The sequence below is a fragment of the Microtus pennsylvanicus genome, chromosome 1 (genome assembly GCF_037038515.1).
Source record: "Microtus pennsylvanicus isolate mMicPen1 chromosome 1, mMicPen1.hap1, whole genome shotgun sequence".
In the NCBI taxonomy this organism is placed as follows: Eukaryota; Metazoa; Chordata; class Mammalia; order Rodentia; family Cricetidae; genus Microtus; species Microtus pennsylvanicus.
This window is the reverse complement of record NC_134579.1, coordinates 23,521,439-23,548,028: the sequence shown is the minus strand read 5'-3', so window position 1 is coordinate 23,548,028 and position 26,590 is coordinate 23,521,439. Positions and strand designations below refer to the sequence as shown.

Genomic DNA, 26,590 nt, shown 5'->3' with positions numbered 1-26,590 from the left:
TGGATGCATCTTTTATTTCCACTCCAAACATTTCTGAAATTTTTTTATCTTTAAATGATAACAATGACCAGAGATCAGCTAATAACAGATGATTAAGAATACTATATCCGAGGGACCACAAATAATGTTACCTATTTTTTAAGCAGAGGTTTTTCTGAGAGACACTCAGCCCCATTTATTTAAATATTGTCTCTGGCTGCGTTTATGCTATAAAATCAAAGACTAGGAGTTGGATAGTTGCAAAGGAGATTATATTGTCTGGAAAGACCAAGACATGTAATGTCTGGCCTTTTCAGAAACTGTTTCTTAGCCTCTGATATTGTCCATTAAAACAATTCTCTAAGGCTTTTATTTTCCAGATACTACTTACTACTATCAAGCTGATTTAGCGCTCTGTGTGTGTGTGTGTGTGTGTGTTGTGTATATGTGTACACACGTGCTAATACATATTTGTGAAGATGTATATGTAGGTCCACATTCATACTCTCACACACACAGATATCAATAGAAGCTATGAAGCAACTCAAGTGTTGTTCCTCAGGTCCCTAACATCTTTCTTTTTGCTGCCTTTTGGTGGGAGGCAGGATCTTTCGCTGGCCTTGAACTCATCAACCAGAGTAGACTAAATGGCCAATACATCCCAGGGACCCACCTGTCTGTCTCCCCAAGGTTGGGATTGTGAATAGTACCACCTTGCCTGCCTTTTTTAAAATATAAGTATTGAACTCAGGTCATGTTTACATAGCAAACCATTTATAGAGTGAGCAATCACCGCAGCCCCAACTATAGTGTTTACAGGAGACATTTATCATTTTATGGCCTTGGGCCAGTTGAGTAACCTGCTTTTTACCTGTCTGATGTAAATACCAAAGCTACCTTGCACATTCACTCTGAGAATGACCTTACGTGATCTATACTAAGTGCTTAACATAGTACCTTAGGAGGACTCCCTCTTTGTTGTCTAAGTACGGTTGCTCAGATTTGAGTCCTACCTAGCCCTACAGCCTGTGAACTGCAAACCCAACATGAAGCAAGTAGTCTTTAATTCTCAGTGTGTCTCTCCATAAAGTTGGGGTTAATAATACCTGTCTAATATTTAGCTACTTGTAAGACGTGAGTGAGGAAATCCCTGAGAAGCACTGAGCACAGTTGTTATAGACAGTAGTAGGTCCTCAGCTTTGAGTCTGGTCACTGTGGTTGCAGTCCTGATTCCAACCCCCTAATCTATTTGGAACATTAGACAGCTAATGTTTACTGCCAGTTAGAAGTGTTAAAGGTAAACCAACAGATTGACGTTTTGATTACGGCGTGATACATCTATGAGCTGTTGGTTCAACAGAGCTGGTGTTTATAGACTGCATTCTGTTACCATTAAAATACGCATGAACTCGGTTTCTTGCTTAAAATAGTTTCTTTGTGTGAATACATTCCACATATCAAAACATTTGCAATTAAATTTTATATCTTTCAGAAAACTGAACAAGATGGTACTGAATGTTACCACATTTCAAGATAAGAATTTTTATTCCTTTCAGACATTTTATGCCTCATGGAAGGAAAGAAAATTCTTTAGTAAGGGGACAGAGAGAGACACAGATACAGGTGACGTTTTAAACACTTGTGTTTGTGAAACCAAAACCTGCCATCTGAGCACTGGCTAATTTACATTAGCTGACTGACCTCATGAACAGTTTCTGATCTTCTGATAGCATTCACTAAGGAGCACCATTGATTGACTAAATACATCCCCCAATACTGATGAGGCACCTCTACAGCAACACATATTCAGAGGGACATCTCACAGCAATCCTGGGTACAACATTGCTCACTAGGGGCACAGGGATATGAGCAACGGTAGCTCGGGTCCTTCCATCCAGACCTGCAGTGTTTAAGAGTGAATCTGTTCACCCTGTGTGGAAAAGGACATCGGCAGCCTGGAGGAAAGGAAATGCCTGGGAATTTTCACCCAAGGCCCAGTGAAGACGTGGTTATAAAGAGAGAGGAACTGACCATCTGATAGACGTTGCATCTAACAAGCATGTTTGTTAGCTTGTCTCTCCCATCTCCACTGTTACCTCTCTGTAAAAGCATGGCATGAGGAAGCCTGGAACTCACTAGTGGAATTCTTACTTTGCTCATGTTCATGTTCACAGCAAGCCAAGTTTACTGTTTCCCCAGAGTCTGTAAAAACCTAATATGACAGACAACGCTCTGAGGTGTGCTTGGGAATAGGAAAAAAGGACAGCAATGCCTCCTTTGGGAGCAAGGCACGGGCTTTTACATCTCTGCTTCAACTAAGGCAAAGAGAACGCACTCACTCACATATGGAGGCCAAAGTGCAGCATCCCTTTAATGTCGGGAGAACTAGCATCAGCACTGACCATATACGTGACAGATGGCAGCATGTTATATTGTGCTCTGTTACATAGCAGTCATTGATTCTGACACACTCCGTACATGCTTTGTTGTGTGATGTATATAAGTGTTCCGTGTAGCTTAACTGTCCTAATCGGGAAACCCCACTGCAGCAATGAAGGTTCTTTAAAAGGTTGTGAAGTGGAGGCTTACGGAGACAGAGAAATAGTATATACATATGTACTGGTTTGTTTTTAATAAGAACTTCGTTGGCATCTAATTTTCTATCTTCGAAGTTCGTAATTCACAAAGTTTAGTAAATTCACAAAGATGAAAATGTTGTGCATTCAGGATCAAAAACACTGATGACAGTTTATGCTAGAGAGGATGTGGGGTAAGGGAAGCACTCCTCCATTGCTGGTGGGAGTGCAAACTTGTATAGATGCTTTGGACATCAGTATGGGGATTTCTTAGAAAATTAGGCAGCAATCTACCCCAATACCACTTTGGGGTATATACCCAAAGGATGCTCAATCGTTCCACAGGACATGTGCTCAACTGTGTTCGTAGCAACATTATTTGTCATAGCCAGAACCTGGAAATAACTTAAATTTCCCTTGGCCAAAGAATAGATAAGGAAAATGTGGTACATTTGTACAATGGAGTTTTACTCAACGATAAAAAGTAATGACATCTTGAAATCTGTAGGCAAATGGATGGAGCTAGAAAACAACATATTGAGTGAGGCAACCCAGACCCAGAAAGACAAATATAATATGTACTCACTCATAAGTGGCTTTTAGACATAGAGCAAAGAAAAACGAGCCTAAAAATCAAAACGCCGGAGAACCTAGACAACAAATGGGTCCTAAGAGAGACATACATGGATCTAATCTTCATGGGAAGCAGAAAATGACAAGATGTCCTGAGATTGGGAGCATGGGGGTCACAGGAGAGGGGAGGGAGAAAAATATATAGCTCAATAAAAACAATTTTTTAAAAAAGAAAATGTTGTGCCTTAAACACAATTATAAATCTACTTAACATCTGGTAATTTTTTAAAAATCAGTTTGTTAAGATACAGTGCAACAAATTTGAAAGCAGTTAACAAAACTATGTATATATTTCTCCTTTTCACTTCATTAATAAGTGCAAGAGTATATTGGCTCAGGTAACAAAGCTATGTTGTTTAATGGAAATATTTAGTTCCCTTAATAACAACTGTCCAGAACTCCAAAAATACAGGGTAGATTGCAGACTAAATGCCTGCTTCCGTTGGCCTTGAACCGCCTTGCCCCTCTGAAGGTTCTTCTGTGCCTGTTAGGCACCAGCATAGCTTGTCTGTCCTGTTGTGATTCTCTTAGGAGATGAGATGAGTGAGAATTCCAGAAGGGATGAAGTTGAGTAAGTCTCTGTTTCACATGTTCACAAGTTCCCAGGCTTTCCAGACAGCAACCTGCATGTTAGAAAATTTCAGACTTGTGATGTAAAATGAGTAAGGAAATTGGTCTCGGGCAGAGGAGACATGACAGGTAGAATGTGATAATCTTGTAATGGTAAAACTGTAACCTCATAAGAACCTGTTGGTTTTCTTCTACTACTGTGTCTTATTGAATAACTTTTGAGATGGAATGGGAAAAAGGAACGTTTTGAGTTCCTTTAAAATATTTTGTTTACTTTTATGTACATGTATGTTACCTGCATGCATGTCTATACACCACATGGGTGGAGGACAGAAAGGATGGATGGAACTGGAGTGTAGACAGTTGTGAGCAGCCATGCCGGTGCTGGGAACCAAACCTGGGTCCTCCTTCTTTCTGCAAGAGCAGCAAGTGCCTTTCACTGCTGAGCCATCTCTCCAGCCCCTTACTTTGAGGTCTTGATGTTTCATGATGTCAAGCCAAGGGAGGTCTCACTGGCCATTTTTCATGCTTCCTTTCTTTCTGGAAATTTCCTAACCTTCGCTACCCAGGATGTCAAAGATATTGGTGGCTGCTTCACAATAGCCTTGATGGCCTAAGTGACTCATCTGCCACACAAAACTCGCTGTTTGGTTCAGGGGACTCTTTGCTCTGGAGGACGGTTCTGTGCATCATAGGATGTCTAGCAGCGCCTCTGGCTTCTTCCCGTGTGATGCTTAGGACTCTCCCCCCTCACCAACACTGTGCACATGCACAAGAACATGAGAGTGTGCATGTGTGCATGCATGTACACACACAGTAATTAGTTGATTTCTAAAAGTTTAATTACGTGATTACTAAAATGAGCCGTTCTCCATCTCATCCGGATGTCATCTCTTAGTTCAGTGTTTTGCACATGGTAGGTTGCCAGTGAACATATTTTATAGCATAAAAATAAGCAAGAGACATCATAAATATGACTAAGTCACTCTTTAATAGTAAGATAAAATAAATATTAGATAAGATGTATAATTCAGTCCAGTAACATAATGAGGGACAGGAAACTATAAGAAGCATTAACTTAAAATATGGCATACACTCTGAGCATGGTGTGTGTGTGTGTGTGTACTTGGGGAGGGGGGGTTGTGGGTATGGGTGTGTGCTGAAACAGAGCCTCATTGTTTGGCCTTAAACTTGATCTCTCCGTGTCTCAGTTCCATGTGCTAGAATTACTGGCCTGTCCCATGCCTGCTACTGATACATGCTACCACGTAGACTGTGAAGTGTGGAGGAAACTCTTCGTGGTTTCAGTGTTTCCTCTTCCACAAGAATCCATTGCCCTTAATATACTGTGGTAAAAAGCCAGCCTTGCTTATCGTCTAGACTTTAACTGGGAATGATTCTGTTCTCAGCTTGAGCCTGCGGGTTCTCTTCTGTTGGAGCCCTTGGCAAGAAGCCAGCTACTGTGGAGAGGTGGCCATGCCCTGTCTTCCTCAGACAGTGTCCTATTTCCAGACCCCAACTCACTGGAAACATTCTTTTGTTCTCAAGGGCATTGGTGCCATCTAGAATTTCTTCCCAGAAAAGTGCTGGGGGGGGGGGTATGTTCTACATTTAGTTTAGTTATTATTTGATTTTTATTGGTTTTCATCATTATTTTCAAAATAAAAATAAAAACTTTGATGAGTTATGGGAAGATGGTCCCTAGAATTCACATTTTGGAGAAGCGACATTTTCATAGATTTAAATATAAGAGAATTGTTTTCTCAATATTTGCTTTAAGGCAGAAGTGTTGACTATTTTGATGTTGCTTAAAAACAACTGATTGCTTAGAGTGGGATATGTTGATAATTAGTTAAAATAGTTTGTCCATATTTCTATATTTTCTTAATTCTAAAAATCTAATGTATGTTGTAGTAATAGGGGCGGCGGGGCTGCGTCCCCAAACACCCCAGCCGCCTGCCCTGCCCGGCTAGCTTTACCCGAAAAAATTACACGGAAACTGTATTCTTTTAAACACTGCTTTGGCCCATTCCTATCTAGCCTCTTCTAGGCTAATTCTCACATATTAATTTAGCCCATTTCTAATCATCTGTGTAGCGCCCCTAGGTGCGCTTACCGGGAAGATTTTAGCCTAAGTCCATCCTGGGTCAGAGCTTCATAGCGTGCGTCTTCCCTGGAGCAGGTAGCATGGCGTCTCTCTGAAGGCGTCTGCTCTGGAGAGGAGAGCTGCGGAGTCTGACCTCACTTTCTCTTCCTCCCAGCATTCTGTTCTGTTTACTCCACGGCGGCTGGGGTGTTTGGGGACGCAGCCCCGCCGCCCCTATTACTACAGTATGTTTTATCTTTCATTTTCACATATGTGAATTTCTTTTAATAAACCAACCTTTTTAAAATTTGTACCAAATCCTCCACTCTGATGCTTTTAGGATGTGACAGTACATTGTATCATTAATATAACACATGCAGATACATTTAAATAAATTAGCTGGGCATGGTGGCTCATACCTGTAATCTTGGTATTTGGGAGGCTGAGACAGGAGGATCATGGGGTTTCATGCCGACCTAAGCTATATGGTGAGACCCTGCCTCTCAGAACACAGGCAAGAAAACCACACCCTCCCACATTCACCTCATGGCCGCATGGTGCTTATCAAACCTTGCTGCTCACCTGAGTCGCCTCTGGCTGTCCTGGAACCTACCCATCTGGGGAGGGGCATGGCTGGTCATGGATCTTGCACTGAAGAAGCCCTGGCACCATTTTCTGCCTGCTGTGCTTTGAGGATTTTGGTACGGAGGCCATAAATAAGAGACTAACGGGGAGGATTTCCTTGTCTACTGACTTTCCATTTGTGCTCTGTTTTTTGGTTTGTTTTTTTTGTTTGTTTGTTTGTTTGTTTTTTCTCTGTGTGGCACAGTCAATCCTTACTAGACTGTGAAAGGTGATTATTACAGGATTGGGGAATTTGGGGAATCCTAACCAGTGCAGCTTGACATACCAGTGATGGGATATTTTTACAAAGGAAATAACCAAATGATATGATTTAGTTTTTTACAGACAATTTTTTAGCAAGTCCCTCATTCAAATTCTCCACAACACAAAGCATACCTCATTCTTACCTTGTTCTAACTTTGAGTTTGTTGATACCGTGCTGCACGTCAAGCAGGAAACAGAAACCAAGGTTGCGGAAACACCATAGTGAGAGCCTTGCTCTCAGTGCTTCCTCACAGAGCCAGCTCAGGAGCGCTGTCTAGAGGTCATTTTCCATGTCCTTCTCCTTCAGGTGACGCTTTATAAGAAACCTTCCCGCACAGGAAGGTGTGGAGTGGGGTCAGGTATAATTACAATGACAGAAAGCTGAGCATTTAAGTACAAAGCAGAACCAATTGAGGATACCTGCTACATTGGTTCTCAACCTGTGGGTCGTGACTGCTCTGGGGATCCAGCAACCCTTTCATAGGCCCAATGCCCTCAGAAAACACGGAGATTTAAATTACTGATAATTTAATTCATAACAGTAGCAAAATTACAGTTACAAAGAGCAACGAAAACAGTCTTAATTGTTGGGTGTCACCACAGCATGAGGAACTGTGTTGAAGGATGGCCACATTAGGAAGGTTGAGAGCCACTGCCCTAGAGACTTCTGTCACAGATCAGCACCCATCTTCCTCCTGAGTCTGTGGCTTCAGTAAGGTTCACAGCTGCCTTGTTGATATTTCCCCCTGTATTTGGAGCATGAGACTTGGCATAAAGCTTCAGCTCCAGCTTACTGTCCTAATTTGCATGATTATATTTAGTACAATATGATTACTAGATAATAAATATTTGATCATTTATTTCCTAATAGAGTAATCATCTTGTTTTTATGACTACTTGTTAAAACAGCACATGATGAATGAAATTTCTCTTAGAAGTATGTGATTTTAGCGTTGGAAAAGAATGTTGTTGTGTTTTGTTTTGTTTTTGTTTCTCTATTCTTCCTGCTGCTTGTAGCTTAGCACTTGCTGTATAGACTAGACTACCCTTCAGTTTATCAATATCTTCCTGCATCTGTCTTCCAGAAACTGTGATTGACAGATGTGCACCACCATACTGGATCATGGCTGTTTTAAATGTCACTAAAGCTAGCCTTTTCCATTATTGATGGATTGAATGTAGATCGCAAAATGAAATTTATGTGTAATATTGAAGGTCAACACACTTAGTGCTGCTGATTTCAATGTCTTTGCCTTTCTTTTCATTGTATTTCCCTGTGAAGTGAGACAGGTAGTTAGAGAAGTAGAAACATGGACGACGGTGCTAAGCATGGTGACACAGATCTGTAATCTCAGCCCTCAACAGGAAGAAGACAGGCCCACAACAGGGCTACCAGGGCTACTAGGGAGAGCCTGCCTCTTGACAGGAATTTGTCGAGATTGCTGGGGGAGACAAAGCGAAAGATAGAAAACCCATCCTGAAAATACTTACTCTAACTAAAAATGATGTTAAAGACCTAGAAGCAGAGAACACTGATGACCGCTCTTCCCAACTCCCACATGTGGGCATGCCATCCAGAAGCTGCGGTCACTTACTTGATGAGCATCTCCTCCAACTAATTTTCCTTTTATTATGTAGAGTCCCAGTCTGATTTGGGGATGCTAGAGCCAAATGATGGGGGTTGTGTCATGAAGATGCCAGCTAGTTTTTGTCCTCTGCCAAAATTCCATACAGAAACCATTTCAGACAGACTTGGGGGCTGTGGGCTTTCAGAGCACCGAATGGGGCCTCTCACATGATGTGACGCTGATTGGATGCTTCTGGAATCAGGTGCATCCTTGTGAAACTGTAGGAAGATCAGCATCACTTTAGATGCTTGTTTAGATGCTTGTATTTCCCCCACCCCACCCCCAATAGAGTCATGTCTGAGGTTCTCTAGAGGCTTGCCTGCTCTTTAGAGGGCTTTGTCCTTAGTTGATTACAGTGTGATGATTGACACAGGAGGTCTGGATGTGGGCGGGGCGTCTTCTGGGTTACAATGTCCAGATGCATAGTATCTCCAACAACCAACTGAGCAGGACATAGAGTAATAGTAATTGAAGGTAGGTAAAGTAAGGATTTAAAAGCTAGTCTCCATGAGGTAGGAGTGGACTCAAGGGCATACTCGCCTCCAGGTCTCTGGGAGTTTTTTTTAATAGAAACAAAAAGCAGAGTTTCCCTTTGGCTGCTATAGATGATTTGTTTTGTTTTCTGTTTGTTTGAAGAACATTGTGTAATCTTGGAGTGTTCCAGGGTAATCCAAGGATGGCCTTTTTTGGTAGCTGGGACCCAGAGATTATCTTCTTAGGACTCACTGGCTTCCTCATGCTGACCGTTTCTAACCTAGAGGCTATGGGTTTTACACTTCTTTATCTTTTAGAACGGTATTTTCTCTTTGGGCAAGTTAGTAAACGCAAGTATAAACAAGATATATGTATATGAATGGTCAGCTAGCAAGACTGGGGAGCAACCCCCAAAAGAAATGGGGCTATTGTTCTACTTCTAGCAAAAGCAGATAATATGAAATGTCTATAGAGTTCTAGCTTCTAATCGTGATCAGCTTTTAAAATGCACCAGAATGGATTACTGTATTTTAAGTCAATGGGGATTATGGAACTGATTTGGGGGACGGTGGCAAGACAGGTAAGGTGTGTTTTAATGTAACAATGTGTGGTATATGTTGATATGTTTGAATATGTTTGCTGTGTTACTGTTTAGAACATTACTGGCTAAGGATAATATAAAAATACACAAAGAAAAATTTTCTTAGAATTACCATGATTGACTGACTGTCATTCACTGTCGCAAATGTTACTTAATGTTTTCACCTTTAATCAGTGGGCAGACTGGAAACATTAAAAATAGTTGTAATTAATTATACATGAGTCTAGATGAGCATTTACTGAGGAAACCAGTCAGAAGCTGGTGAGAACGTAAGCTTTGCCATCACAGCCCAAACAATCCTTTCACCTCAAAGTTGACTCGAAGTGATTTTTTTCAACAATTTTTTTATGTGCAGATACCTTTTATCTTTAAATCCAAGAAAAAGATCCTTTCACTTCTAGCCAAAACAATCCTCTAGCTGCTATTACATCCTACACATTAAGCCATCCGAGAATATCTTGTTTTGTGTGAGAGGTGACTCTGAAGAGTCTGGGTAGGTGATTAAATTCCTCAGTGAAGATTTAGTAGGTGCTGCCAACAACTACCCCAGGTTACCACTGGGCAGGTCAGTGCTTCACATGAGTAAGTATATACGTGAACAGCCAGAAGGTGCCGTTTCATGCTAAATGTGGTTCCCCACATCTCCTCTGATTAGAGGTGTGCTCTGAACAAGCCGAGACCGGGCCATGCCGTGCAATGATCTCCCGCTGGTACTTTGATGTCACTGAAGGGAAGTGCGCCCCGTTCTTTTACGGCGGATGTGGCGGCAACAGGAACAACTTTGACACGGAGGAGTACTGCATGGCGGTGTGTGGCAGCGTCTGTAAGTGGACCCTTCCTCCAGCCTGGCCACCTTGCGTCTTTCTCGCCACTGGCTCTGCTCTGTGTACCAGATTGATTTCCCCCCTTTTTCTTGGGAATGGGCCTGTCGCTACCACTAACCACATTCCTGTCAACTTCTCTAATGACCGGAAGTCTCCACGTATGTTCAGTCACGAGCGCATCTCTCCATCTATTTCTAATAAAGCATGGCCTTGGATGTATTCTTTTATAGTTGTGGCAGATTATTCTTGCAACCCATGGGGACGTCCGACCGCTTCTCTTTCCAAAAGGGCTAGAGTGGCTTTTGTCTTCCTCAGTCCTTCCTGCAAATTCATACTGTCTGTCTATCTACCTATGTGTTCATGTTTCTGCATGTGCACATGTGCGAATTGTCTCTCACTGGAAGCTGGCTTATGAAGCTTCGACTGCCTTAACAAGATTGCCATTGTGAATTCCTTTGTTATTTCATGGCTTGTTTTGTTTTGGTTTTTTATTTTGTTAAAGAAATTTGACTGAATTGAACTCATATTTGACTGAATTGAACTCATGCAGTCTTAGGTGCTGTCTTAGGGTTTTATTGCTGTGAAGAAACACTTATAAAGGAAAACATTTAATTGGGACTGGCTTATAGTTCAAAGGTTCAGGCCATCGTCATCCTAGCACAAAGCATGGTGGCATGTAGGCAGACATGGTGCTGGAGAGTAGCTAAGAGCTCTACATTCGGAGACAGCATGAAGAGGCTGACTTGAGCCTCTGAAACCTCAAAGCCCACCCCCTCGTGACACACTTCCTCCAACAAAGCCACACCTTCTAATAGTGCCAATCCCTATGGGTCTGTGGGGGACATTTTCATTCAAACTGACACAGACTCCCATGTTGTTCCCAGAACACATATATTTGTCAACTTTTTTTTTTTTTTAATCTCTCCCCACCACCTTAGAAATAGGTAGAAAAGGGCTAAGGGTATGGATCAGTTAGTAAAAGTGCATGTCGTTCAGGTATGGAGGACCTGAATTCAAGTCCCCAGAATGCACTTAACCCAAATACATAACCTGTGCCTCCATAATGTGAGTATTCCTAAAGAGAGATGGGAGGCAGAAACAGGAGAATCACCTGAATCCTAGGACCGGCTAGCCTGGGCTACACAGTTGAAATGGACTGTCTGAAACTAGGTGGAAAGTGTTTGCTGGCCCTGAGTGTGACCTCCGGCTGCCACATGGGATCCAGGGCATGCAGGCCCACACACGAATGCACATGTGCATACAAAAGGATAATGCTAGCCGCTTTCAATGGCATGAGGCTGAGGGAAGCAAGCTGCAGGTCTCTCTGGAGCATCTACCTTTCTTTACTGTGGGGAACAAGTATATGGAGTCATGATGATGTCAGTGCAAGATAAAATACTTCCCCAGAGGGCTGGTCCTTAAGAAGTCATGTGTCAGACACATGGCATATCTGCTTTTGTTAATAACTTTTAGGTAAAGTCCTCATTGATATTCTTGGCCACAAGTTAGAAATATTAATTATTAATCAGAAATATTAGTTTTTCAATGTTCTTAGTAATTGTGCCTTTCTCTTTTGAGAGATTCTTGCGTTCTATTCCTAAATTTATAGGGAAGTGATCCCTGCATAGGAATACCTGGGAAACTTCTTAACAATTTTCCAACCAGATCATAAAATCAAGCAAAACAACCAAAGGTGTCCTCCACTAAGACCTTAAACCATGAAGTAGCTGATCAGGTTGGGACCTGGAGAGTGCTTGTTGGTCTCCTAGGAGATGAGGCCATTTCAGTCCTCTGTGGAAACAAGTGTACTGATTGGATGAGCGCAGATACCCCTAGCTCAAGATGCCCACCCTCATTTTCACCTAGAGGTTAACTGGGCTACATAATATGGAATACAATGAGGGATTCTGTGGCCTGGAGCCTTTGGAATAAAGGGCCTTTGTTGCTATGGTCTAAATTAGATGCTAGGTAAGGATTTCCTGGCAAATTTCTCAAGTTTTTCCCCTTTCCCTAGGGTTGCTTTAATTTCTGGAATACCATAACTTGGCAATGAGGAAGTTTGATTTACATTATTAGCAGAGATGAATGCACCTCAAGATTTGTACACATTTTCTTGCCCATCCTAATGGAAACTTCCCTTTATGCCCTTTCCATTTGATCACTCTGAGCAGGGAGGAAAACATTACATATCTTCACCAGGGTTGGTGGGGGATCCATACACTTTACTCAACAATGTATAAAACCTCAATGCTGCCAATAGGGTTTTTATTACAGAGGGACAGTAGTTCTGACGTAATTATTACAGAACTGGACTACAAAGTATCAAGAAAGCAAAGACAGAGCTGGGAATGCACTTACCTAGCAGGTACCAGATTATGGTGGCACAAGTCTGTGCATCCTCAGGATGCAGAGGCAGGAAAGTCTCTAGGTTTGCTGGGCAGCCAGTCTAGCTAGCCAGTGACCTGCTTGTTCATTGAAAACCTTTGTCTCAAACAATGGTGAACAATGATCGAGGAAGATACCTCTGGTCTCCATACCTGTGCATGCGTACGCTAGCACTCATGTATGCGTACACACAGACGTTACAAACACATACACTACACACATGAATAAAAAGTCATAAAGGAGGAAAGAGAACAAAGGGGTTGAAGGCCAGTCATGTGGGCAGATAGTCATGCATGGAGAATGAAGCTTCATCACATAGCCTAGCCAGGTTTCTTGTAAACAGGTGAAGTTGGAGGAGCCCCTGTGAGGAAGGTGTTGAAGGGCATTGAGGATTCCTGGTGGCAAGGAGGGAGAAGAGAGTCAAAAGTCCTCCAGAAGATTTTCTGATGTCCTAACAGTGGCAGAACGTGCCACGGTTGCAGTACTAACCTTTCCTGGGGACAAATCGCATCTGTGTGTGTTCTTTGGTTCCCTGCTTAGGTCTTATTTTTTGGTTGAATGATTTTTCCCCCATTTCTTAAATTTAGTTCTTGATGCATCATATGAGTGTGTTTGTGCCTCATTCCCGTGTTTCTGTTTTTGTTTTTAGTTATGTTCTCTTGTTTTCTCCTTAGCAACCCAAAGTTTACTCAAGACTACCCGTGAACAGCTTCCCCAAGATCCTGTTAAACGTATGTTGCTGTTGACTTGGGGGAGGGACAAGGGAAGGAGTGTGTTGCATGGCTGGCTGTGACCTTCACTCTCACCACCTCTTTGCATGGACTTTGTGATTCTCGACCAGGTGCCCTTTAATGGACACTATCTCTTCCCGTTGCCTTGCTCGTCGTTTCACCAGTTTTACCAGGCAACTTCAGATGTCGGGACAAGAATATTGACTTAAACTACTTATATTTCTGATCAAATTCTTTTCTGATTTGTGTAGTTCCATGAAATATCACCCACATAGTGTTTCTTGATTTGACAGAACTTTTATTTCCTGAAAGCTGCCAACATGTCATAATTTAATGACATCAGATGTATTAATAGAGGTACTCTCTCCCTAAAAATATAGTATTGTGTATCAAAGACAAGTTTGTGTGCACCACAGTTTTGTGTGTGAAATGACAACAATTAGAAAGCACGAGGTCAGTCACCTAGATTTCAGGATTACCCTTCTTCTCTCCCAGAAGGCACATTGGCTGGGATGAGGTGCTCCACTTGAGGCTTTGTGGATAGGAAAGAGAAAGGGGGTTTCCTATAAAATAGCATTGCATTAACCAAAGGCTCCTCATCTTCACAGTATTTGTTTTTCTGGCTGCCAAATCAGTCTAATTTCATTTTAAAATGTGTTATCAAACACATCAATGTTCATTTTTAAAATTCAGGCTATAAAATAGATTCACCCTCTCTGGGGATGAACTATATTGTCGATACTTACTGAAGCCTGAAGAGGAGACCCAATTTCAGTTATATATTTTATAACTAAAACTCATACTACACTGCCGTTTTTCAGTATGGCCTCCTTAAGAAAGTCCAGCCAATTCAAATGATGGGGTAGCACTGGAAGGATGTGTTTGATTGACAGAGTAAACCTGTGTCCTGCTATTGTGAACTCTTTTCCTCTGAAACGTTAATTTGTGTGTGTGTTACATTGTTCCCAGCACTTTCCAAGATCACAGATCTTTCTCTGGCACGCTTGTGCACATTTGCCTCGCCCCTTTTTGTGCATATGGACAAAAATGAGGCCCAAAGCACTTCATGAGTGGTCTGGAGGCTTCAGACACAGGACGACCGTGTTTGAAACCTAAATGACTCCCTGGCTGTGCTCCACACCAAATGGCTCAGCATTTGGTTCTCATGTTTTTCTAGGATAGACAGTTTCTGATGTTCAGAAGGCACATTTTAAAAAATATAGGAAACAGAGGAAAGCTGAAAAATAGTAACACCCTCCCCAGCCATGCCAGGCATGTGAGTAGCAGGCATTTCTATTCCTCATCCTTTTTAAAAAATGGCGGTGATGGATTCTCATCAATTTCATTTCCTTTCAGTATGTAAAAGATTGTCAGTCTTCATTTTTCTTAATTGATAAACCTTATCTGAGAATTTATTTTCATGAACTATCCATAACATTTTCCTGACAGATCTTAGAAGTCTCACTTTCTTCTTCAACTTACAGTGTGGTTCAGACCCTGACATCCTTCCTTCCTGGGAGGATGAAGTGATTTTGTCAGCTATATTTCTTGTCTCCCTACAGAGACTATTCAGTCACAGCGAGTGAAGGGTTTTGCAGTGCTAGTACCAACATATGGGAGAAAGCATATAATTTCTAGTTATTTATAGCCATGTGGCTATGCTGCCTTATTTATAGCAAAGCCACACATTTGAATTGAAGAGTCATGGTCACCTGGAGGTCAAATGCAGATGGCAGACTCAATTTAGAAGAGAGATGAACAGAGCAGGAACAGCACGGTTTACACTTTGCTCCATCCCCCGTTTAGAGTTAATTGAACGCCATCACTTTGCTCTGAGGTGGTTGGTTTTTACAGATGCTCCATCTGAAATGTGTCTGGTAGAAAAATAAATGCTAAGTGGGCTAGAAAAAGCTCTTCCATTGAATGTTTTAAGACTACGTGTATAGAGAACTGTGCACTGGGGCCCCATCATGAATCATTTCCTGACAAGACTTATTACTTGAATCAGGCAATTGCTAGACTTTGAGTTTTTGCCATAAAAAAACAACTTTAAAACGCATCACGATTTTCAGGACACTTATTGTTTGCTGTTGCAACCGAAGAGCTGTCGTTTACTCATAAACATGGCTTCATATCTCTTTGAAAAGCCTTTCCATGTGAGGGAAAGCACCTCCTGCACTTTAGCTGTTTCTGAGGTCAGTTCTCCGTCTATTTGACTTGGTACACAGGCCTCACCTCCAGTGCCTACAATGCAGTGTTTGTAAAACAGTAAAATTTTATGTAAACATTTGACCAGCTGATGTTTCAAATATGGAAGATCATTGCCTGTCCACCCACTGCCCCATCAGACTGAATTTTCAAAGGCAAGCAGAAACTCCGTGATAGACACAAAGATCACACCACGTTTCAGCCAGCTGATTGACCCATAGGGTGGCCTAGTTCTGGTTACTTTATGTTGTAAACTTTGGCACTGAGGTTTCTTTGCCTCAATATGCTTGTCATTTGGGTCCAGAAAATTCATTGTGATAGTCCATTCAGTACACAAGGGTGTTTAATGAACCAGTTAGATGACCTTTCTAGTTCCCAAATGCTGTAGAGATAGTCTACATCGGTACAGACTATGGAGTTAGATGTCTCAATGCTTTTCCTAGTATAACGTAAGCTACTGTGGATGAAGAAGATAAGCCAGCGGGCACCATTATTCATGGCTCACCTCCATCCCCTTCCCCTCTTTGTTTCATCATGGTTTCCTGAACCCCATCCTCAGAGCAGCGTGTTTAGAGAAGCTCAGGAGCCTTGCTGCTCTGTTTACCTGTGTGTTAGCATTGTGTTCATGGACTTAGGTCCATGATTACACTTACCGGGGTAGGTCTGGCCCCCATATACAGTTAAAGGGGAGGAAAGGATGACTTTATAGTCTTGCTTGTTGTATCAGGAGGTTATGCTTTGCATACACTGAGTGGCTTGGCGCATGCATGAGTGGGGAGTACCAATGTAACCTCAGTTGTTGTCTTTTGAACTATTATTTTTAATTATTCTCTTCCTGGTCTTCAAGCTGTGAAATAGTAGGCATCAACTTTTGTTAGTACATTGTGCAATGCTAGTTACCAAACTATGTTGGCTTTTTCAGCTGTCAAACTATATTAAATATAATTATTGACCTAGGTATGTTTGTTTCACTCCTTTAATCCCAGAGCTCAAGTGGAAGAAGCAGGTGGATCTCTGCAAGTTCGAAGCCAGGCTAGCGTATCCTTCCAGGCCAACCAAAGTTACACACAAAACAAAACAAATAGTAGTTATTCTTATTTAAAGATCTAGTCCTGGCCGGGCGGTGGTGGCGCACGCCTTTAATCCCAGCACTCAATGGTAAGGTCTCTGCATGTGATGCAAGCATGCACACCTGAGTTTGTAACCCCAGCATCTATATGCAGAGTCAGGGGCTGCAACCCAGGTATCCATAACCCCAGCCCTGGAGTGGAAAGTGGGGCCAGGTGGATTCCGGAGTGGAGTCAGTCTAACCAATTAATTTGCTCCCAATGTAGGGAGAGACCATCATTAAAAATAAATAGAGGGGTTGGAGAGATGGCTCAGTGGTTAGGAGCACTGGCTGCTCTTCCAGAGGACCCGGGTTCAATTCCTAGCACCCACACAACAGCTTATAACTATCTGTAACTTCGGTTCTAGGGGATCTGATGCCCTCGTGCAAACATACCTGCAGGCACAACACCAATGTACATAGAATGAAAATAAATAAATTTTAAAAATAAATAGACGAGGGAACGACTGAGGAAAACACCCTACATTGGCCTCCTGCCTTTGCTTGCTCGTGCACACATGCAAAATTACAACAAAATGAAAAGTGGCCATCAGGCACACATCCTCTTTAATACCAGGGTGTGCTGGCACTATGGCTAAGCCTTTTGAGAGCCTCTAGTAGGTTAATCTAAACAGTCCACAGTTCAGTCGTTTATTAGGGGGGTGAGGGATGTGGCAGAATTAAAGCCCAGCATAAAGAATATACGTGAGTTGGGAAAGATTGCTCTGGAAGTCTGGGGTAAAATGAAATTGGCTTTATCTTTAAGGCTGCCAGAGAAGTTAAGGTCACATCTTCATTTCCCTCCTATGAGAATGAAAAGTGACATTCTGAACTCGTTTGTAAAGTATTGAGCACTTAAAACTGGCCATGTCTTTATGAACCCACTGGTAATAAAGTTGAGGAAGCTTCCAGCAAACTAACAAGAAACAATACCTTTACGATTAAGCCACTCTGGCTTCCAGTTGCCGTTTCTTTTGTTTTAGTTATTTTTGTCTGTGTATTGTTTGCATTCGGCCTTAAGATAGCTTTTAAATGTGTGGAATATAGGTATTAACAAAAATAATGCCGACATTCGTGTTTCTACATCCATTTCATTTAGATGATAAAAACCCCATGTCAGTACAAGTACACAGACATAAAAGAGAAATGTAGCTTGGCTGTCGAGGAGGACGCAGCATAGATTACGTTTTTATTACCTTATGTCCAAGCAGTAGGTTGATAGTGTTCTCCAGCAACCGTGATAGAGCTGGCTGTAAAACACGCGTGACAGCAGGGCTCATGGGCCAGAGCGCCTTTTGTTCCTCTCTAAAATCTGCTGTTCTGGTGAGAGATCACAAACTCTTATTTTCCTGTTATGAATGGCCTGTCTACCTGACACTTGGTAGGAATGATCAGTGTTTAGGTTTTGAATGCACTAAGAGTTTTTAGCAACTTCAAAATTAGAGAAATAAGGGAAACTTTAAAAAAAAAATGGTTTAACTTGAGATGGCAGTTTGAAAGCCCTGTCACGTTGAGATTAAATTTTCTCATAAATTTCTTCTCTGCAGGTTTATATTTCACTCATGCATAAATTACCCGCACTGCCGTGTCCCATAACTTGTAGCCATTTCGAGCGCCAGCATTACCAGCTCTAAATCAAACAGCATTTTCAGTGAGAAGGCAGTGAGGTACATAAGTCTTTGCTGTGATCTTCACTTGCCAGTGGTGTGCAGATCGGTTGCTTTCCGCCCTGGGGGTGGGGGAATCACCAGATTTTGTCTGAGCCTGTGTCAGTGTATCAGCTAGCTGGTGTTTATAGACTTCTGTTTAGGGATCACTCTGTCTGTGTTGTAGTGTAGGTGGTCAAGGTCGTTAGAGTTTAGAGGTACAAGAACTCCATCATAATTGAAACTTTGTGGCATGCCAGGTTGGTGAGATGGCTCAGCAACTAAAGGTACTTGCTGCCAAACCTGACCACCTGGGTTCCTTCCCCAGCACCCATATTGATGGAAGGAGAAACCTGACCACATGGGTTCCTTCCCCAGCACCCATATTGATGGAAGGAGAAACCTGACCACATGGGTTAAACCTGACCACATGGGTTCCTTCCCCAGCACCCATATTGATGGAAGGAGAAATCTGACCACATGGGTTTCTTCCCCAGCCCCCATATTGATGGAAGGAGAAACCTGACCACATGGGTTCCTTCCCCAGCCCCCATATTGATGGAACAAGAAACCTGACTCCAACAAGTTGTCTACTGACTGCCACATGTACCATGACACACAACAAACACAAAATAAAATAAGTAAACATAAAAGTAAAAATTTTTTTATAAATGGTGTCACCCTGGACAATGGGAAGTCAACTGGATACAAAAACTGTAGAGACAAGTTTTTACAATATCTTTAAATGTCACTGTGAAAATAAACTGGAGTCCAGTCATCCCTTAGTCCCCATGGTTTCCTCATCCATGTATTCAACCAACCACAAATCAAACAAAAAGCCTCTGTACTGAGCGTATGTAAACTTTTCTTGTTACTGTTCCTCCAACAATATGGCAGCCTCTCCCTTTAATGTTTGCATTGTCTTCCGTGGTACAAACAGTCAGGGAAAGGACGGTGTGTACGTTACATACTCAGAGTCATCCGAATAAGCACAAGGGATGCTGGCCTCCTGGCCTTCCTCCACGCACATACCCAGGGACAGCTAGAAGATGGACTGATTACCAAGCTGGAGCAACAAGGGAAACCAGTATTGGTATGGTTTGACTTGATGCTTCGTCTCCTTGAGCCCTCTGAGCTGCAGGGTGACCTCAGCCACATCCGGGAAACCTCAGTGAGTTTCCCTTTGTTTTAAAGTAACTTCCTCAAGGGGCAGCAAGTATGGGAACTGGCAACGTGTTCTCAAGGAGCTGTGTGTTTTTTAAGGGACTGTCCACCAAGATTAATTAGGAAACCAGAAGCAAGCCTGTTCCCCACCACCCAGAAAACAGACTTCTGGTGGATCTTAAGAAGGCCTAAGAATATACAGTAGGGCCTGCAACCTGCACTGGTGTGTCGGAATTAAAGTGAAATGGCCCTTCACACATGTGAGGAAACTTGCTCCCGTAACACTCAGCTTCCTAGGGTTTAGATTTAAGAAACAGATTCACCCATGTTCCTTCTTGTATGTGGCAAGCAGGGGAGTGGGACTCTAGAAGACGTATGTGTGTGTCTCTGTGTTTGTGGATTAAATGCCCATACATGTGTGAGTGTGCATATGCATGCACCTTAGGATACCAAAGGTAGACAATGAGTGTCCAGCTTTATAATTCTCCACTTTATTTCCTTGAGACAGGATCTTTCTTAGAACCTAGAATGAGGCTATCAGCCAGCAAGCCTCCGTCATGATCCTGCCTCCCCTCTCCACATTCCTGGGATTACGTATACACAGCCTTGGCTGGCTTTTTACATGGGTTCTGTGGCTCAGACTTACATTTGTCCAGTAAGCTCTCTTACCCATTGAGCCCTGTCCTCAGCTCCTATGATATTTTCAAAAACATATCATATATTCCTCCTAACCCCCAAACTCTATTGCTCCTCACTGTGGCCTCATGGCCCTCTATTTTGTCCCCATCGCTTTCACCCCAACCTTTTCACCCTCCTGTGGCCTCATCATTTGCTCATCCTGGAATGTGCCAGATAGTCTTACTTCTTAGGACCTCGCCGTTAGTTTCTGCATCACCTTGTCATGTTCTTCTGCAGCTAATCGTGAAGTGTCAGAATGTCACTTTCATAACGGTGACTCTGCCTGGACGCCTGCTTAATTGGCTCTAGCCTCCCTGCTTGCACTTTTCCTCCTGCCCCCCTTTAACCCTGTTTTCTTTTTCCCCTCCATAATACAAGTTATATATTACTAACTGTGCGTGCGTGCGTGCGTGCGTGCTTGCGTGTATGTGGGGGGGGCGGGGTGAACGCGTCTTTCGCTAGGATGTTATCCACCAGCCACTACTCTTTCCCCGCAGGATTTGCATGTGGTAGGAGCTGAGACACTCTTGGGAAGGAGAGTAAAGGGAAGTAGAGAAGCACATGTGTGGCGGTGCAGCTGCCACCGCAATGTGTCAGATGGCTCTGGCTTCGCAGATACAATAGCTTCTGATTGCTTATACGATAAGGCCAACGTGGTGGAAGAAAGGTTTACTTTGTCTCGCTGTTGCTGTTTCCGTCCGTGGTCACATGACTTGGTTTCAGGGCCGGAATGGCAGGAAGCAGGTAGTAGAACATAACCACTCATTCCGTGGTAGTGGGAGAGAGGGCTGGGTAAGAGGGCACAAAATAAGACCTTTATAGGTATCCCCTGAGGGATTTGTTCCATCTCCCAATAGCACAACCGGACACCAATCTGTGAATACATGAATCTTTGGGGTGGGGGGCATTCCTGATCCAATTCCATGTTTGATGACAGCAAGCAGTGGTAGATAGATAATTGATACATAGATAGATAGATGATAGATAGATTGATGATAGATAGATAGATAGATAGATAGATAGATAGATAGATAGATAGATACAGACAGACAGACAGACAGATAGATATAGATCATGCATATATTCATCCCTATATACATATCACTGAACATGCAGGGTGCCCCTAAATATTTGTAACTAGCATGTTCTAGTAATATACTGTGAATTAGTAATGCTTTTCTGTTGTTTTGTTTCTGTTTACTGCTGTGGTTTTTAAGTAGGAAGGTCACTTAAAAAAGTAAAAAATCTGTGCGAGGATACCGGCTATGAGTGGCATTGCTAATGATTGGGGCTATAAGAGTCAGACCTGGAGCTGTGTGTACCTGGAGCTTGAGTCTGATTATGGGTCTTCTGCAGGAGGGTGACCGTACCCGCCTCCCCAGCTTGCTTACAGAAAGGCCAGAGAGGGCACCTCAGAGTAGGAACCTCAGGTGTGTTCCAGTTGTGTTCCTTTGACCCCTGTTTTATGATCTTTTTCTTTTGGAGATCATTTACCAGAGTCCAGGGATAAACAGCTGTTCAGTAGGAAATAGTTCAACATACTCAAAACAAACCATATTTCTGCCTAAGTCATGTTCATTAAAAAGATCCAACAACTAAGTTCCTCTCCAGTGACTTGGTTGTATGGATAAATTAGCTTGTTATTACTCAAAAAATAGTCTAACCCCCTTTTTTGGCCCGCCTAATCCTTCATATTCTGATATGATAATTCATATTCTGATTAGGATGTTGAATTTATCCTCTACACAGTAGGATATTTTATACTCCTGCCATATCAAATGAAAATGCATATATATGCCCAGCACCGTAAATGGTAATTAAAAGATGATGACTATTTCACCACACTGGAAATCTAAGCTCAGATCATAGCTTCTAGGAAAACTCAAAGATTTTTTTTTTGTTTTGTTTTTTAGCAAAACAAAAAAACCTAGTGTAAGGGTGCTCTGGCAGCTAAAGTAGAGGCTGAGGCAGGAGTACCCGTTTGAGGCTAGCCTAGGCTAAGACAAGACCCTGTGTGTGTAAAAAAGACAAACAAATAATTAAACATTCAAATAAAAATAAACCCTCCCAAATCAGTTGTCCCTCCACTTTTGGAGCAGCTACAGTGACCCATTCTGAGTGGCTAGAGTACAGTTTCTGTTGCCTGTGCCCTGGGACATACAGAAACTGGTGTGGGGGCCGCTCCTGTCGCCATGAACGGACACTGCCCATCACCTGCAGTGTCTAGCCGCTGACCTGCAAGGGGTTTGTCACAGTACAGTAGCTGGTCCTGCAAGCATAATGCCTTTCATTTCTAGGGGCTTAGGGAAACAGAATCTGAGGTCAAGGTGCTTCCGTGTCACAGAACAGTGACAGTGGAAGACTAGCATCACTTTAAATATCAGTATTTACTGTCATTGTCACCTTTGCTCAATAGTCTTCTGGTTTGCCCGTCATTTCGTTCACCTATACCAATTGAGATGAAGGGTTAGTATAAATGACTCTAAATTTGAATCTAATACTGAAGAAACTGCTCTTAAATTCCACTAGTAGGTTGTAACTGGGACTCCTCACGATATTTCCTTGAAGAGAAATGGGATTCCTTACGTGTTTTCTCCAGGGAAATGGTGTGTGTGTGTGTGTGTGTGTGTGTGTGTGTGTGTGTGTGTGTCCACGCGCACGAATACATTCTAGTAACCCAGCAGGAACTGACTCCGAGGACTGATGTCTGTGGTGTTTTGGAGACTGATGAGTACATGGCTGACTCATGGGTAAGGCGGTGACTCAGCAAAACCTTGGGCATCAGTGTGTTCCCAGTCTAAGGGCCAAAGACCGGTGGCCCTGGTCAAACAGGCAAGAATCCAAAAGCACGAATACCTTCCTCATTTGTCATTTTCTTATGTTGAGGCTCTTGGTGGAGTGCAGTCAACATTTCTTAGCCCTCAGATTCAAACATTAATCTTGTACAGAAGCACCCTTACCCACGCGCGTGCGCATACACACACACACCAAAATGATGGTTGGCTTGCGCACCCTGTAGCTCATTCAAATTGGCACATAAAATTAACTAGCATAGAGATAATCTTGATGAAACCGAAGAAATGGTGACAAAGTGATATGTTGATTTGCTTGTACCCATAAGAAGTATATTTGAAATAGCCTTGATACTGTTAAACATACCTCACCTGCTTATTTCTTAGGGCTTACAAGCCTCCGTTTCCATTTAGGTCAGTTGGAGTATGCTTTTCTAGGGGGAGCTTCTCTTTGTACTCATAACAGATGACTGTCTGCATCGGTGTGTTCCCGCTGTATAAAATATAAGGCAGTTTCCCTAGTTGCCTCAGCCTGATGCATTTTATTTACTGGCTTTATGTTAACTTATCCTTTTCACTCTGCCAGTAAGAAGGGGATTAGATCCATGGAAGCAGATTTTGAGAAGGTGGATACGAAACACGTGTATATGGTTTGCATGAGGTTGTGCAGAGCAAATTCATTTGTCTTTGATATCTTTTCTTTTCCAGGCAGTGTTTAAAATTACAAATTGTTTTTCAGTCATTCAGGTTAAGAACCCACATATTTTACTCATTTCAATGTTTCATGTGGGCTCTGCCTAAGTTTAATTTTTTTAGAGAAATGTGTGTTGCTTTTCCTGTAGATGATAATGCATAGTCCTGTGTTCTAATTTCTTTCAGTGAATTAGAAATAAATGCATCTGATTTTTCCCAGGGTTAAAAAGATTTCTATCAAACCTGACAGGAGGCAGGAAAGGGACTGGCATGCATGAACAGTCATGCGGTGTGTGATTGGCACTTCAGTGTAGGATGCAAGGCATGTCACCACAAGATGAAAATCCTGGAATTCAGAGTGCTAAAGTTACTTGCCCCGGGTGCCATCTGGGGTGAAAACATTGTCTTAGGTTCACATCTAGCTGGGCCTAATTTCGGAGTCCCGAGTGGCCCGTCCCTCGTTCTCCCCATTAGGCAAGCGTTACCCTTGTCACTAGATGGGCACAGCTCTGTAAGGCTCCAGGAGCAAGCCTTTGCCTCTTCCGTTGTGCTCGAATGCCAGCCCTAGACAGATATCTCAGCTGCTTTTATTTTTTTAAAGAATAATGATTAACCAATGACCAAAGCAGAGGGAAAGGAAGCAGAACGCATGTTTCTCTTCTTTGGCAAAATGACGTCTGGTTTCCGCGGCCATGGTCAAAGCTTTTATTTTAATACCAGCCATGCACCATGATTCTAGCTTCAGACCTAGCTGTGACTTCGCATTCACGTTCTGTTGGAGATATTACATCCCTGGCCTGTTACTCCAAGAACTTGATGAGAAGTATCAAAAGAATATTTAGAACGGTGGTTGATATTTTCAAATAAACATTTATTTGAGGATGGTGATGTCATTTCATGTTTAGGGAGAAGACATAGTCTTCTTTAAACTCGTTCTGTTCTCTGCCTTTTTTAACACTCTTAGTCAATTCTTGCCAGTCACTACTCTTTGTGAGTTAGAGCATTTTTCTATACGTCACTCTTAGGTTTTGTGAGTATCCCTGTTGCCATATAACATCGCAGTGGATGCTACAATTCAGACACTACTCAGTGGTATGAATTCAAAATAGAAATTACTGTCTTTTTGACAAACGGTGTAATGAATTATAGATTCTCGCAAACGTGTGAAGGCTGAATGTCCTTGTGTGGTTTCTCAGCTGCACTTACCGATGTTTACATTGCTTTCGTGGTTTGTCAAATACTCTCTCGTGAAGGGTGGCTTTATAATTAAGCTGTCTGAAACACAAAGTAAGAATTCCCATTTCCCTGAGATGCCTTCATTTTACAACAGCCTTATTTTCAGATTCCACTGGTTTCTGCAGGAATTGCAATGCATGATACGGATGATACCGTCATTTACTTTAACATAGCCAAGCAAAGCAGCATGAGGATTTGATAAAAACATGGTCATGTTAGGTGACGCTGGCTCTAGGAGTTCCTGGCTGGTAAAGGCATTTTTAACGCTCTAGTTTTAAAATGTGCCTTTTCTCAAGGCACTGAAGAGGCGAAACACACTCTAGCCGTGGTGAAGGGTCTCTGGGGCTTCTGTAAGCAGCATCCGCATCCTCGGCACACTCTTTTCCAGAATCTCTGTCCCAGGAAATGCCTGGCTCTCTGTAGAGATTGGGCATTCTGCTTCTTTTCTCATCCCGCCCTCTCTTCTTCTCCTTTCCAGTTCCGACAACAGCAGCCAGCACCCCTGATGCCGTGGACAAGTACCTGGAAACACCTGGCGATGAGAATGAACATGCCCATTTCCAGAAAGCCAAGGAGCGGCTGGAAGCTAAGCACCGGGAGAGGATGTCCCAGGTAGAGTGGATTCTCTTCTGTGGCTTGGTAATCCAGGAAAATCTAGCCTGGCCTCTGCCTCTGCCTCAGTCTATCTTTAGACATAAAGTTTAATTTAAGTGTTTCCTATGAGGACACAGACTGTAGGACTTTGGTCTCCCGCAATAGCATCTAGTAAAGGCGAGTACAGAAGGGTTCTGCAGCACAGATTAAACTGTGTCTCTGCTAAAGAAACGCACTCTGTGGAGATGCTGAGGGGGTGACTGTTGATTGCCACACCGTGGGAAACTTCATTTTCTGTTTGTATCCCTTAATAGGCTATCTAACTTAAGTGTGCATGGAAAGATTTATTTAAAGGATAGAGAGGCGGGGACTCTGGAGGCAGCTCCGCCAATAAACTGCTATAATTGCTGTTACCCCACTAAACATGAGAATCTGAATTTGGTTCGCAGAACCCACAGGTAAAAAGCCACACCTGATGCAGAGACAGGCAGATCCCTGTGGCTTACGAGCCAGCCAATCTAGTCTGCTTGGAGAGTTCAGGCCAGTGAGAAAGATGTGTTTCTGGAGGAAGAACTACAAGTGTAAGCTATGCCTGCTCCCTTGGGCTAAATCCCAGCCACCTTACCTGGCTTTTATGTTCCAGCCACTGTCCCTGTGCTCTCATCGCCTGCCCAGGGCACCGGACCTCTAGGGAAACTTCCTGAGCCCACCGACCTCAGTCTACTCCTCCTTCCCCTCAGATGCCCCCTAAGGCTTTGCTCAGTCCTCCCTCCCACCAGTCCCGCCTGAGACTGGCCCTAGCTCTATCACAGTGTTCCTGGGTGTCACTAACCACTGTCTTGTCCTTGGAGTTCATCTCCTGATCTGTCTGTTGGTGTCAGTATCCCTGAGTAACAAGAAGATCCTTATTTTAAACAGAACTAAGGCTGTATCTCAGAAAGCAGGACACAATTCTATATTTTTAAAGACTAACTATATATAGTACTTGTCCCTGTTCTGGAGTTAGAACATCAAGAGAAAGGGTCTCACAACCACACTAGACCACAATGCTTTGGACCGTGAACTATGATTTAAAGTCGAACAGCTGCCCATGAGG

General features: G+C 42.7%; 1 protein-coding gene across 6 annotated transcripts in view; it reads left to right on the top strand.

Moving 5' to 3' along the window:
* The window catches only part of App (amyloid beta precursor protein), a 223,101-nt gene that overhangs the window by 127,616 nt on the left and 68,895 nt on the right, over nt 1–26,590 (top strand). For 2 of the 6 annotated variants that reach the window (XM_075959223.1, XM_075959196.1), the window contains exons 7-9: nt 10,091–10,258; nt 13,319–13,375; nt 25,379–25,512. In XM_075959223.1, coding sequence (XP_075815338.1) covers nt 10,091–10,258; nt 13,319–13,375; nt 25,379–25,512 — 359 coding nt within the window. The remainder of the gene's footprint in view (nt 1–10,090; nt 10,259–13,318; nt 13,376–25,378; nt 25,513–26,590) is intronic. The other 4 variants (XM_075959211.1, XM_075959206.1, XM_075959214.1 and 1 more) reach the window with 2 other exon arrangements.